Below are 14,714 nucleotides of genomic sequence, written 5' to 3'. Positions count from 1 at the left end.
TATAGCCCATAAATCATGTTAATCAAATTATTAGGTGCCTAACAAAAAAAAGGATCAAATGAGGGTAATAGGGCCAAGATATAAATCGTAGCTTTATTACTACGAATTTAATCCGTAGCTAAAAGCCGCGATAGTTAGAGTGATCTAATGGCCTGAAAGGGGCTCAATGGGAGCCCAATGCAGATGTATATGCTTTATCTAAGCCATCCATTCATTTTGAAAGTCATTTTATAGCATGGGACCAAGAAAACAGGCATATTAAAGGTTAAAGTGGATCACACCATAGGAAATAGTTGAGATTAAGTACCTATTATTGATTTGTGGTGTGATCCTCTTAGGACTTCGATCTGCGTCATTTTTGGGATGGTACCCTAAAACTAGATTTCAAAATGAATGGACGGAGTGGCTAAACCACATACATCACGATGGGCCCACAGAATCCCTGACATGACCGTCCGTCTCTTCCTCTGCGTGGGGTATTACCCAATCCGCGCCCATTCTTTGAGCAGATAACCCACCATTTTCCTCCTCTCAAATATAAGTTTGGAAAAAACCCCCCAAGCTCTCCTCTCTCTCTCTCTCTCTCTATCTCTCAGGTTTCCACTCCAGTCTTCTTGAACAATCCAAGCCCTCTCAGGAAAAGGGATGGACACGCCGATATCGCACATCCAGTTTGCGGATGATACGTTAATATTCTGTCAAGCAGAAGAAGAACAAGTCGGCATCCTGAAAACTATCATCCGCTGTTTTGAAGCTGTCTCGGGACTCAAAATGTTTGGAGTTACCTGACAGATGAGGAAGTTCAAATTTTTGCAGAAATTCTTGACTGCCCAAAAGGTAATCTCCCAACTACCTTTGTTGGTCTCCCACTTTGCCTTGGCATACCCCCTCTTCATTTGTGGGATAGAGTCATCGATGGATTTCAGCTCTATCTGGCCAGATGGAAGTGCTGATATCTCTCGCTGGGTGGTCGCCTAACATTGATAAAGTCAGCTATGTCAAACCTTCCCATCTATTTCATGTCTCTTTTTAAATGCCCAGGCGTCATATTATCTCTTCTTGATAAAATCAGAAGAGATTTTCTGTGGCATGGAAAGGAGGCTAGGAAATTCCATCTCGTCAAATGTTAGGCAGTCTTTATACACCATCGGCTAGGTGGTACAGGGATCAGAGATCTGAAAATAATGAACAGGGCTTTGCTTGGCAAATGGACGTGGAGACTGGGTTATGCTCGTGGCAGTATGTGGATGAGAATCATTAAAAGCAAATACGATTCCTCTTCGGGTGGTTGGTGGACCAAAGATTCATCGGTCAAAAGAGTTTCCGCTGTGTGGAGGGGCATCTTATCCTCAAAAAAACTGGCCTTAGCTGGGACTAGTATGGCGATCGGTAAAGGAGACAGAATCCGTTTCTGGGAAGAGAGATGGCGGGAGATTCCCTCCTCAAGGATAACCACCCTAATCTTTATCATCTGGTCCCACATCGTTCTATCCTGGTGGCCGACTGTAATACTTCAACAGGGGAAGATCAGTCTTGGAACATCTTATGTAGAAGAAACCTCAACGACTGGGAGGTTGAGGAGTTCGTGTCCCTGCAATGCCGTTTGTCTTGTTATAAGGTAGATAAATCTTGCGAGGATTCCCTAGTCTGGAGGTGAGACCAGGCAGCTCCTTTCTCGGAAGAGAGATGGCGGGAGATTCCCTCCTCAAGGATAACCACCCTAATCTTTATCATCTGGTCCCACATCGTTCTATCCTGGTGGCCGACTGTAATACTTCAACAGGGGAAGATCAGTCTTGGAACATCTTATGTAGAAGAAACCTCAACGACTGGGAGGTTGAGGAGTTCGTGTCCCTGCAATGCCGTTTGTCTTGTTATAAGGTAGATAAATCTTGCGAGGATTCCCTAGTCTGGAGGTGAGACCAGGCAGCTCCTTTCTCAGTAAAATCTCTACACGATTTTATCGCCATCGATTCGAAAGCTTTGTTTAAGGACACGATTCAGAAAATATGCAAAATCAAAGTCCCTCCTAAGATCTCAGCGTTCAGCTGGCTGGTAGTTAAAGTGAAAGTGCTGACAGTGGATAATTTGAGAAAAAGGGGTATGGTGCTTCCAAACATATGCCTTTGTTGTATGAAGTCTGAAGAATCAGTGAATCACCTATTTCTCCACTGCCCTTACACTTCTCAAATGTGGTATGCCGTTCTTAGATCTTTCAACATCTCCTGGTGTGGCCCTGCTTCAATGGAAGATTTTTTCACAGCTTGGATTGGCTCTAATTTGGGTTCCCAAACAAACAAGATCTGGAAGCTTTGTCTGATGGCGGTTTGGTGGTCTGTCTGGGAAGAAAGAAACGGGAGATGTTTCAACAATATTTCAAATTCAGTGGATCTTGTTCTCCAGAAAACGCAGCAGTACATAGCTGAATGGGCCTACAATTTCCTAAATATTAAGGAATGTAATCTGTCTTTTGTTGGAGGCTCATCTTCTCGCTAACTCAGCGGGATCTTCCTCCCTTTTGTAATTCCTTTTTTTTTTCCTAATATAATCTCTGTTACTTCTTAAAAAAAATGATATTTATTCATTAACTATGAACATGATGTGTTGTTGTGACTGCTTGTTGCTATTTAATGCATTTATTTCTTTGTGATGTTTGTTGCTCTTAGAATCCATTGAGGTGTTCAATAGATTAGTACTTAACACAATGAACTTCCCATCATTTAACATTTCTATAATTTTCCAAGTTGTGACTGCTATTAGAAGCTTGGCAGCCCACCTCTACGCTTGGCAAAAACATACTATTAGTAGAACTGCATTTACTTGGAGGTGTTGACTATATCTTCTTGCTCTAGGCTCCATATTTAGCTTGTATTAGATCTCATCTGTTAGGAGTTAGATTTTATCGTTTGTTGGCTGCTATTAGAAGCTTGTGGAGTTCGGGTTTTGGAATACTGAAAAACTGTGTTTGGAGTCTTAAAAGCATCAGTTTAACTGAATTGTAGACATAAATGTGTTGCCTTCATATCTCATAGTTAACAATACCCTGTTTTTCACCAACATTCATTTACCATGTGTGTTTTCCTTATTTCAAATGCTTCTATCACTTCATTTTTCTTGCATTCTGCCTTTTGGTTTTGCACTTGGGATTGTTTTTGTTCTGCACATGAGTGTATAACAATGCACCCTGAATGCAATTAACTATAGTCTGCTGTGAATGCAAAGAACAAGTGGATCATACCACAGGAAACAATGGGGATAATGATTTCACCGTTAAAACCTTGCTTGGCCCCACAGTGATGTTTATTTGTCATCCAACCTGTTCAGAAGATTATATAAACATGGATGAACGGAGAACACAAATATAAGCTTTTAATTCTCTCTCTCTCTCTCACAGGAGCGGAAATTAGTTCAATGCTGATATGATACAGTCCGAAGGGCAAGAAGGAATAGGGGTATCAGCTGCAGCAGAAGCATGGGAACTGTAGGAGCACATCATTCAAGCTATGGCTGAAGTCCTGCAATTTGCTGAAATAGTAGCCAAGGTGTGATATATCAGGTCAGTTCCTATAGCTTCCCCAGTGTTCGGTTGCATTTCGAGAGGTTTATCAAGGACCTTAAGGTTTGCATAGTTGCATTTGAGTTTGTTTGTGGAAGGGATTATCCATGTGTTCTTCTAAAGTAACTATTGTTTTTTTTTTCCCTATCCGTTCATAGCAAGCAGACTTGGAAAAGGCTCAGCTGGGTTTGGGGCATAGTTACAGTCGAGCAAAGGTCAAGTTCAATGTTAACCGAGTCAACTATATGGTTATTCAGGCCATTTTCCTTCTTGATACTCTTGACCAAGATATTAATTCCTTCTCCTTGAGAGTCAGGTTTGTTGACATTCTTTTTTTAAAGATATGTTAGATTCTTTTTTCTTATATTATATCAAAGCATTTTTTTGGTCTAAATTCCATTTCGCTAGAGAAAAGGAAACATGCTAATCATTTGCTGGACCATAATTTTCTCATCAATAATGTAGCGTGTTTATACACTCTGAGTTGGATTTTTATGTTGTTAATGTCAGAGTGGAACTCGTGAAAACATTTTTTTAATTAAAACAGAAAATTTCAATATTCTCATCTTCTTCAATCATGTCCTCTTTACACAGGAGAAAGCATTGTATATCTTCAAAAAAGAAGAAGAAGAAGACACTTTGCGTCAATGTAGAAACTAGTTTACTAGTTGTTAAACTTTAGTTGAGATGGTGTCAGGTTATGCTGTGAACCCATGACTGCAATGCTGTAATTATGATCTAATGCCCCTAGTCAGGGTAGTAGGTTATGAGAGACAGCAACCTTGTGCAACATAACGTTATATTTAATGTCTGTATTTGATACTGCCATAAAAAAATTGGGTTTTTTTTTTTTTTTTTTTTTTTTGAGAAAAACCCATGTTTCAAACTCTCTTTGTTTTAACACCTTTGTGCAGAGAATGGTTCTCTTGGCACTTCCCTGAACTAGCGAAGATTGTCAATGATAACTATCTCTATGCCAAAGTTGCTAAATCTGTGGAGAACAAGTCAGAATTAACTGAGGACAAGCTTCCAGGGTTAGAAGACATTCTTGGTGAAGTTGTTGGTGCCCGTTTGATTTCCCATGCTGTCAGTCTTACAAATCTAGCTAAGTGCCCTGCTTCTACACTTCAGACCCTTGGTGCCGAAAAAGCACTTTTCAGGTGCATGCTTCAGCATCTACTTATGCCTTATCATTCATCATCATCATTGCTGTTGTCATTCTCATTGTTGTTGTTTTTCATGGTAGAGAAATAGAGAATAGAGAGGAGAAAAAACAAGATGAATTCATTTTCAACCATCCACCAAACATGTTCTTAAACATTATGTATAAGTATTCAAAATTTACAGAGAAGAAAGAGGAATCAAGAACAATAATCAGTTACTTACAAACCAGCTCACATGCCGACATGCCAGCTGCGTAGGGCATCACAACCATTCATTAAGCAGACCCCATCACCAAATTCAACTGGAACAGAAATAAGGCTGGTAAACTCATCTCCATTAAATTAGGCTGTCGGTTAGGATGGCCTAACTGACAGTGGACCATACTGATTTTTGCACCCAGTGATTTCTTGGTGGGGTTTACCTGATGCATGGCTCAAATGTCCTAAACACAAAGTGTGTGGTAAGTTGCAGGTGAATTCTCCTTATAAAACAGAGATACAAACACTGAGGGTGTGTTTGGATTGCCCGTTTAGGTTGTATTAGACAGACACTATTATACAACTCACATGGTAGACTGAACTTTCTCAAAATGTCTGGTCACTGTTGAAATTGAGGAATTTGGTGGGCCAGATTGATTGTTCTGAAGCAAGCAGAAAATCATCAACAGTATCAAATAAAACCCATTTGGGTGGACCACACCACAGGGAATAGTGGTCATTGAACACCCACCATTAAATTCTTCCTAGGGTCCACAACAGAGGCTAAATCCATTTTTAGTCTCAGTTTTGCATTATTTCTTAAACTAAGACTACAACTCCTGTGACTAAAGGCTTTTGCCGAACAACCGAGGTTAAAAATAGTTTTAGCTTCAGTTGGAGGCAACTGAGGCTGAAATTTGGATCTAGTCTCGGTTGGAAACAACTGAGGCTAAAAATTTGATTTAGCCTCATTTCGAGGCAACTGAAGCTAAAAAGATTCTTTTAGCTTCACTTGAAAAACTGAGGCTAGAAACACATTTTTAGCCTCGGTTGCTAAAACTGAGGCTAAAGCCTTTACCTACCGGGGTACCAGCCTCGGTTTGGATAATTGAGGCAAAATTGAGGCTAAAGGTTTTATCCTCAGTTTTTAACATCTCTGGCCACGGTTTTGAACCAAGGCTAAAGGCCTTTTTTGTTGTAGTAGGCCACTCTCTGTTTTCAGACTACAGCAACAACTAAAAAAACTTTCTAAAGGCCTACCTCATGTTTATATGGCATCCAAAACCGTTAATAAGTTGATTCTCACATGCATGAAGCAAAATACCAATATCAGGCTGATCAGAAACTCTGGTGGCCTACGGGAAGTTTTCAATGGTGGTTGTTCAATCATCACTGTTTCTTGTGGTGTGGCCCATTTGAGATTTGAATATGCTTTATTTTTTAAATGACGTCCTAAAATGGGCAAGTGCAATGGATAAATGGAGTGGATATAACACAGATATCAATTTGCATTGGATGCCACTTTCTTGTGCCCCATCATACATGTAGGCCTCTAGACAGAATTTCTGTTCATTAATTGGACATGAGCCCAATCATAAGTCAGATAAGTGGGCTAAATGATAGGAAATGGTCCTTTATATGAACTGGCAAAACTGACGGACGGAGTGGATGTCACACATTAATTATAACAGGCCCCATATAGCTACCACCTACTGGAACATCCCAAATGCAGGGGGCACATGCAATTCATATTATGAATACTGTTGGTGAGTTTGTAGAAGTGGAGACAACTGTTGGAAACGGTGGGCCAGGCTACATGGCAGAAAGTACAAATTAGGGAAACTGATTTTCGAAAATTGATTATTTAGGCTGTGTTTGGATACACATCGATTAGCTATTGATTTGGCTAACAGCAGCAAATCAGTAGCTTATGGGGCAAAAGTTTAGTTTGGTAACATATTATTTAAGAGGTGTTGAACACTTTAAGATTACTAATAGAGTTGAGCTAAAAAAAGATTGCTTTTTTATTGGAGTGGAGAATGACTAAGGTGTTCTCACTTGTCCTCCATAAAAGCCCATAGCAAAAGGGAACACCTCCGCTGTTGCGATCCACCTGTGCCCTCCATAACTTCTCTCTTCCCTCTCTTTCCTCCCATTGCATCTTCATCCCTTCTTCCTTTTGTTTCATGATTTCTTTTTTCATTTTTTATTGGTTTTATTCAAAGAAGTTGGAGGTCGAATGGTTACTGTCGCAGTAGTTGGGTTTTTTTAATGGTGGAATAGGGGAAAGAAAAATTACGATGGGAATGAGGTTGAAGGAGAAACTTCTTGTTATTTATGCTAGTGTTAGGTTTCGATATGAGGAGATGGGGGTATATCAATGTCAATAACGGATGAAGAAGTTAGTACAAAAAAATCTTAATATTAGATCTCTCTGTAATGTCATCTATCACATCAAGATTTGAAATCAATGTTTTATCAAAGAAAAGTGGCCTTTCAGATATTTCATTTCGAAATTAAAAGGTTCATTTCAGCTCTTTACTTGCTCTTAGCTCCTCTGCCCTCTTCCATTAGATGGTCCACTCTTACTAAATTCCTCATCGAATTCGGAATTACGGTCAAGGACAAGGCACACTAATTACATAGATTTATGTCGAGCAAATTGCATAAATTGATCATAGAACATGGACAGTTGATGATCAAACAAGGAACTAAACTTGTTTTAGCTTCCAGGAATTTGAAGACAGTAGTGACAACATGGAACACAAAGTGAAATAACGAGAGAGAGAGAGAGAGAGAGAGAGAGAGAGAGAGAGAGAGAGAGAGAGAGAGATGGTCTTTCCCAGATGCCCCCATATATGCATCTTGAAACCTTCCCCATGATCATGTTGTCTCACTAGTTCCAATTTCTCTTAGTGGAACTGCCAAGTATTTTAAAGGTATGAACCATTCTCTAAAATCAAATTTTTGGCAATGTATTGCACTTACTCTTCTTAAAGCCAATGAGAATCATTCTAGCTTGGGCAATAAAATTGCAATTATTGATACCAGTGTTTTAAATTGTGTGTAGTGTATATTGTGGCTTTTGGTCCTCTATAACGTGTAGCACAAGCTACATAATCATTAATATTTTTTTAATTAAAATAATAAAAAATATGATACAATTTACGAAATGCATAATTTCTATGAGTTCTTGACTACGAATCTGGATCATCAACCACTTATTTCCATGGAAAATATCTCTCTCTTTGCCTTTAGACATCTCTAAGTGTTACCCTTTTTTTTTTTCTTTTTTTTTTCCATTTATTGAAACATCATAAATTCATGATATAGACCACAATTTGGATAGTCCGAATTGATCTAAGTGACCACAATTTGGAAGGTCCAGATTAGTTTAATGTAGTGCCATGTGTCATAGGTATAAGTCATCAGCATTTTAAAATGTGTTGAAGTAATATAAAAAACACTTTTAAAAATGAGATTTTAGGTACCTTACGCTATCTATGCTACACACTACGCTATGCTCCATGTAGCGTATGCTACATGCCCTATAGCTTACGCTACCAGGGACTTACGCTATGTAGTGTTTTCACTATGCTACACTATGTAGCGTATGCTATACGCTACGCTACAGCACTACTGAAAACACTGATTGATACATTGTGTTTCTCATCAAATACTTAAAAGACATGCTTCTCAATAGTCAAAGCTTTCTCATTATGTTCAGAATTGCCCTTCTTCTGATACTTCATTCAAATTTCTTGTGCATAGGCTGCTGATGGGAAGCTTTCACAAACTTGCAATCTCATGGCACTAGATTCTTGCTGCTAACGTTTTTGTAGTAGTTGTCAATTGAATTCATTTGAATGTTTTGTTTGTTCTGCTTCAGCCTTCGGCTTACTCATGTACATATTTTATATTATCTTATGGTCTTTCGTTCATTGGATTTGAGAAATTAGAGGGAAAACAATTTGAAATTTCTGATCCAGATTACTTTGTATTTTATTCACCATATAACAAGGTATCAATTATTTGTATAACATGCTTGTCCTCTGATTGTATTTGGTGAGAAGGCTTGAATAGATAATGAGAGGAACATGTTAGAGGATTTTGATTGATATGGTGAGAAGGGATCTGAAGGCTTGTTCTCTTACTGAGTAAAACTCAACCATTAGACATGGTTAGAACAGAACAACCACTTTGGAGTTTCCAAGTGTAGAGATTAATTCATAATTGAATACTGTATTTTTAGTTATTCTACATCTTCAAAACATTTAGGTTAGTATAGAACTGCATATACTCATTAGGACCTTGTTAGTGCCTAGTAACAGTATGACACATGTCACACTCTAGTGGGTTGTACTAAAATACTCACACCATGTTTTAGCCATTAAGCAGTACATCAAACCATTGGCAGGTGGGCTGTTCCAAAATGCTACACTAGAAGATTGTCATGGACATGGATGATGCAATACAGTTTTTGTTTTTCCTTGGTTTTTTTCCATATGAATGTCTATTCCCTTGTTTAGTTATGTGCATCTAGAGAATGCTTCTAAAATGCGTTTCCTGATAGGGGCTCCTATTTCCAGGTCAATGAACAATGAAGCTTGGAATGCCAATCAATATTGCATACAGAACAACATTGGGCACTTGGGCATCAATGGTTGAAGCTATGGTCAACACAAGTAGAACAGAAGTTTTCTTTCGAACTTTCGAGCCTTCTCATTGGGTGTACTCTCCTCATCTCAACTGACTAACTCTAAAGTGTATCCTGGACAACAACTCCATCTAACCTGGTCTGTAACCAAAATCTAATTGGTTTTTGGCTGCAAGACTGGACAGATGATCTGACTTTGTACATGCCTATTTTTGTGCAGCAGTTTTTTCTGAAAGTAGCTTATTCTCAGAAATCATCTCATTTTTCCTTAAGGAAGCTTTTTATAGGCATTCTTTTGGTCCTTTTCTCTAATCTGTTGGAGAACCATCGTAAGAAGAGTCAATGCTCAGTCACACATAACCTGCAATCTAATTGCAAGTGCTAAAACGACAACTATATAAATAGTGGGTCTTAGGAAGTTCTTTATGACTTTTTTAATAGCAGTAAGCACTTGCCTTTAAACAAGATTTTTTTTTTGGAGCGTTAAGCATCAGCCAACAACAATCCAGTATGCATAATTTGAATTAAATTTGTTACATATGCATGAATCTAACACCGTCTAGTTATTGGATTGATCAGTTTAGGGATGTGGGCCCCCATATCCAATAAAAAGTCAATCATAGGGCAAGCTTTGGCCCCATATCTCAATATCCTGATGTCATGGATTGGATGGTGTTAGATTCACATATATCTTATAACAATATTTCATACCAAGTTGTCCTAAGTTGAACATAAAGGAAAATGAAGAAGAAGATATTTTAAGAAATTTATAGAACTTAAAACCGTTTGGGGAAGGGGTTCTATCTAGTATATTTGATTGTTGTTTTTAATAGCCATTTGTTGATGTCTATCTTATGATGTAAAAAACCATTTGTTTCATGTTCAATATCCATGAAATGTCCTAGTTCAACATTTTTCTAGGACATTTGAGAAGATTTGGCTTTATTTTCTCCTGTATACACATACTTCCTATTTTTCTTGTAAGACAATGTCAAAATTTTCTAGTTAAATTCTTGATCCGTAAAATCTCTCCACTATGGACCCTATTGTTGAATATTATATCCAACCTTTTTTGTTGAATTCTTGTTGACCAAAATTTGCATTCATGTTCAAATGGGAAGTCCTAGCATAGATCATGCTCGCAATCATGAAGAGTATTTCAGAGGGTTGGTGAATGCCAAAACATCATCTCAGCAGGGATCATGTTTTGGTTCACAAAGTCAACAAGGTTAGTAGCTATCGAATTTTTCAAAGCAGAAGATAGCAGTAAACACTAAATAGTTATGACGGCTATTAACCCATATGTAATCTTTCATCACTTGGTGCATCCCACTATGGATTCGAGAAGTAGAAAATTATCATTGATGGGATGATCTTAAAGCCCAATCAATGACCTAAAAATGGTAGTGGCAATGTTGGCAATGGATATGTCCCTCCATAATGACTATTCTTACTCACCTTTCTCACTTTGACTATTGTAATGGATAGGTGCTAAAAGGGTGAAGCTACACCATAAACTTGCTGAACTCTTGGATGAGGAACTGCATAGGCGGGAACTTCAGTAATTCTTGCTGGTGAGTTATTTGGTAAATGGATTCGTGAGACGGCAACTGACCATGAGATAGTCTATCGTCCGATGGTTATTGTTAGAAATACAATACTAGAGCAAGATGAAAATGAAAAGGGTATTATCAATTTATGTTACTCTCATGGTACTACTATTAAATTGTTGTTTATGCCATTGCATACAATAGTAGTTTTCACTGAAGAAATAGTTGTTCTGTTTGCATATATTCCTCCTTTTGCATTTTAACAATGTAATCTTGTGTTCACTAGATAGAGCAGCAACCGAGCACTCTGCATCCCGCTCTTTGTCCCAACTCCCACACATCAGAAGGGCCACACAAAATCAGAGCAAATATATCTCCCTCAGCTCTTCTAGAAGATCAGTCCAGAGCAAATATACCCCCCTCCTTAGTCCTGCTAGGGGATTTCTTCCATCATCATCTTCCAAATCCCCACAAGGCCCTGTTGGAAGGAGATAGCCCCCTGAGGCTACGCTATTCAGCGGAGGGGACAGAGAATGTGGATGATGTAGTGGACTGCGATTTCCCTCATTTCCATGATGCTCGTAGGAAGGATAAGATTGATGGAGGAGTCCACCTTGCGGTGGATCTTTACCCATTTTTCAGCAAATCCCCTCACCCATCCCCCAGTTCTACCTCGCCTCCCTCACCCACATCCCTATCTCTTTTGCCCACTAGCCAAGTCCCCTTTCATAGTTAGACACCCTGTGCTAACCAAATTCCCCCACAATGAATCATGTTTCTCCCCTCCCTTCAGCTACTTCAGCTGACCCTGCCCAGTCTCAAGGGAAGGAGAAGTCCCTTCTTCCAGTACAGTCAGCTAGGGACCCAGTGGCTGTCACGCCTCAAACCTACCCTAGGAGGTCGTTTAGACTATCCGCTAGGTTGGGCCATCCCAGAATCAGAGCATCCACAGCCCCTGTATCTATATTGAAGGAGAAATTAATTAGAATCAAACGTCGAGGCGCATTGTCCAAGAAAGTCTCTCATGGATAGTATACTTATATGGAATGCCCGGGGGGTGGGTAATGAACCCACGATCACGACGCTGAAGCGGTTGATCAGCAAGTTCATGCCTGCTTGGGTGGCCATCTTAGAGCCCATGCTCAATGATGATAAGAGAATTCGCTTAGGGCTGAAGTTAGGCTTCCACTCATCCAAATCCAATGCAGCGGAAGGAGGTAAATTGTGGCTCTTCTTCCACTCGTCATGCTCTATTGATCAAGTTGCTGTTTCCTCTCAGATGATTTCCTGCTCCTTTGCGTCTCAAGGCAACCCATCTAGGTATCTTGCATCTTTTGTCTATGCCAAGTGCTCGAGAGTCCAATGCAGGCTGCTTGGGGACCAACTTTCCAACTTGGCAGCAAGCTCTGCGTTACCTTGGTTGGTCGCTGGAAATTTCAATGCGATTCTCACCTCTTCCGAGTGCAGAGGTACAAGCCCCTTTGACACTAGGAGCACTATAGAGTTCACTGAAGGCCTTGATAAGGTGGGTCTGACAGATGGGGGTTTTGCTAGTAATATATTTACATGGTGCAATAATCGGAGGGGTCAGGCGAGAAGCTGGGCGATGTTGGACAAAGTTTGTTGCAACAGTGCTTGGGCGGGGTTGTTTGCCTCTTTACAAGTCAAACACCTCCCCAGAATCAACTCCGATCACGCTCCCCTTCTTGTTTCCTGCCCGGCTTTGTCTAGTCCTTTCCCAAAACCTTTCAGGTTTCAAAGAATGTGGCTGGGCCATGATTCTTTCCAGGATCAAATCAAGGCGGCCTGGAAGTAAGATGTTGTGGGAGATCTGCTGTTCACCCTGCAGAGTAAACTGAAAAATGTCAAAGTTGCCTTGAAATCATGGAACAGGGATATCTTTGGGAACATATTCCACAACATTAGGCAGGCTGAAGTGGAGCTGGCATTATCGGAAGATGCATCGCTTACCTCAGCTTCCCCAGGACATGAAAATTAAATATGATATGCGAGATTTCAGGCTTAAGATCACATTAGTTCAGAAACAATTACACAAATTCCATTTCCCACATGAAAGTCCAAACATTTAATTAAGGGGAATCTATGCGGGTCCAGGCCTACACATGATAGGTCTGGATCAATAAAAATTATGAACCAAACGATACTCAAAGATAAGAAATAATTATCCATACATGCATAGTAATCAGTCCCTAATCTAAGGGATTCACTAATTTGAAATCAAGGAACCCTAGGGTGAGAAAATGGGCATAAAATTGGAGATTTGAATAATTTAGGGTTAGGTTTAAGGATTTTGGGTGAAAGCGGAGTGAAAGAGAGGAGAGAGACAAGTCAGAAAAGTACCGCACGCCTGGACGACAACAATGGTCCAAACGCACGTGCGTATGATCTCGGCTGCACGTGTGTGGGGCCCACTACTCAGAAAAAGGCCACCTTGGCCCTGGTCGACCAGGGATGCACTCCAAAATCTCAGCTTAATCCGATGTACGGTTTGTGTATGGTGCTTTCACGAAGTTTCACCCTCCCGTAGGGTCAAATCTCGAAATTCGATGTAGGGAGAAAAATTGCTGCAATAGATGACTGATTCAAAGTGTAAATGATGGGGTGAGATGAGAAGAAGAGATGGTGAAAGATGGGTAATAGAGATGGAGATGGATGGGAGCGAATCGGGATAGATGTGGCTTCGCACTACAGTAGTTAGCCCTTCGATGAAGGGATGGCTTTACACCCAATTAGGCTTCACAACTCAGAGAGTAGGAAAACGCGAAATTTTTATTAATCTTCAATGAATGAAAAAAGCTACAAGGGGCACCTATTTATAAGAAAACCCTATACCCTAAAACTCGCACCATGTATGCAACCTATTACTTGGCGATGAAGTAAACCAAAATAAAAACTAATCAAAGAAATCTAAAGCGTCCATGATGTTCTAAATAATAATAAGAAGCAAAACCTAAAATATAAAATCAATCTGACTAGTGGGCCACGATTATGAGATTCCATGATGGGCTTTTCTTGACTAATGGGCCTAATCTTTTGAATCAAAACTTCGTCTTCTACCTAGGAGGCCCTCCCTGGACATCGTTATCCATTCAGATTGACGATGGGGCCCTCCTTCTGGCGTACGAACGTGGGTGGAGGGGGGGGGGGTGTGCATGCACGTGTGGATGACGTGCGCGGGATGTCCCCATCATGAAGCCTAAGGAGTGATGTGTGACTAAGTGCAACAAAACTTAGTTTGTTCCCTTTCCTTGTGTTCTAATTAAATGTTTATCCATTTTACATATGGACAAAAAGATTTTGGCAGCGCAAATTATGTCACAATCATGTAATTTAACTAATTTCTAAAGGCATAAGGTCCTGTTCTTTAATATGTTTTGCATATGGTTTCTTTCATAGGTTGCTTCTTGATTGTAATCAAAACCGGTAGGTATGGGACGTTGAGGCTGGGAAAATGAGTTGGGACAGGTAGGTATAGGAGGTAGAGGCTGGAAAAATGAGTCGGGATGGGTAGGTATGAGACGTAGAGACTGAAAAATGGGTCGGTTAGGGTAGGTATGGGAGGTAAAGGCTGGGAAGAAAGGTCAGGAAGAGTGTGTATGGGAGGTAGAGGCTAGGAAAATGGGTCGGGAAGGGGTCATGGTTCAAGGGATAAATATGGAGAATGAGAATGGGTATGCGAAGGGTCGGACAAAGTATTAGTAGTCCCCTGAAAAGTAACTAGATCCTCCACGTTAAATGTGGAACTAATTCTCATAGAAGGTGGAAGATCCATCTCATACGTATTGAGA

The 14,714-nt window shown here is 40.0% G+C and overlaps 1 protein-coding gene across 7 annotated transcripts in view; it reads left to right on the top strand.

The window, feature by feature from the left end:
• The window catches only part of LOC131231563 (uncharacterized), a 97,049-nt gene that overhangs the window by 7,655 nt on the left and 74,680 nt on the right, over nt 1-14,714 (top strand). For 2 of the 7 annotated variants that reach the window (XM_058227793.1, XM_058227796.1), the window contains exons 3-5: nt 3,395-3,872; nt 4,471-4,716; nt 9,288-11,054. The exons of 2 other annotated variants lie outside the window; for them this stretch is intronic. In XM_058227793.1, the coding sequence (XP_058083776.1) occupies nt 3,395-3,418 (24 nt within the window). In that variant the 3' untranslated portion in view covers nt 3,419-3,872; nt 4,471-4,716; nt 9,288-11,054. Of the gene's footprint in view, nt 1-1,694; nt 2,521-3,394; nt 3,873-4,470; nt 4,717-9,271; nt 11,055-14,714 lie in introns of those variants that run through there. 3 more of the 7 variants (XR_009164439.1, XR_009164438.1, XM_058227797.1) reach the window with 3 other exon arrangements.

The sequence above is a fragment of the Magnolia sinica genome, chromosome 17 (genome assembly GCF_029962835.1).
Source record: "Magnolia sinica isolate HGM2019 chromosome 17, MsV1, whole genome shotgun sequence".
NCBI lineage: Eukaryota > Viridiplantae > Streptophyta > Magnoliopsida > Magnoliales > Magnoliaceae > Magnolia > Magnolia sinica.
The sequence above is the reverse complement of the archived record's forward strand: the minus strand, read 5'-3'. Positions and strand labels throughout refer to the sequence as shown.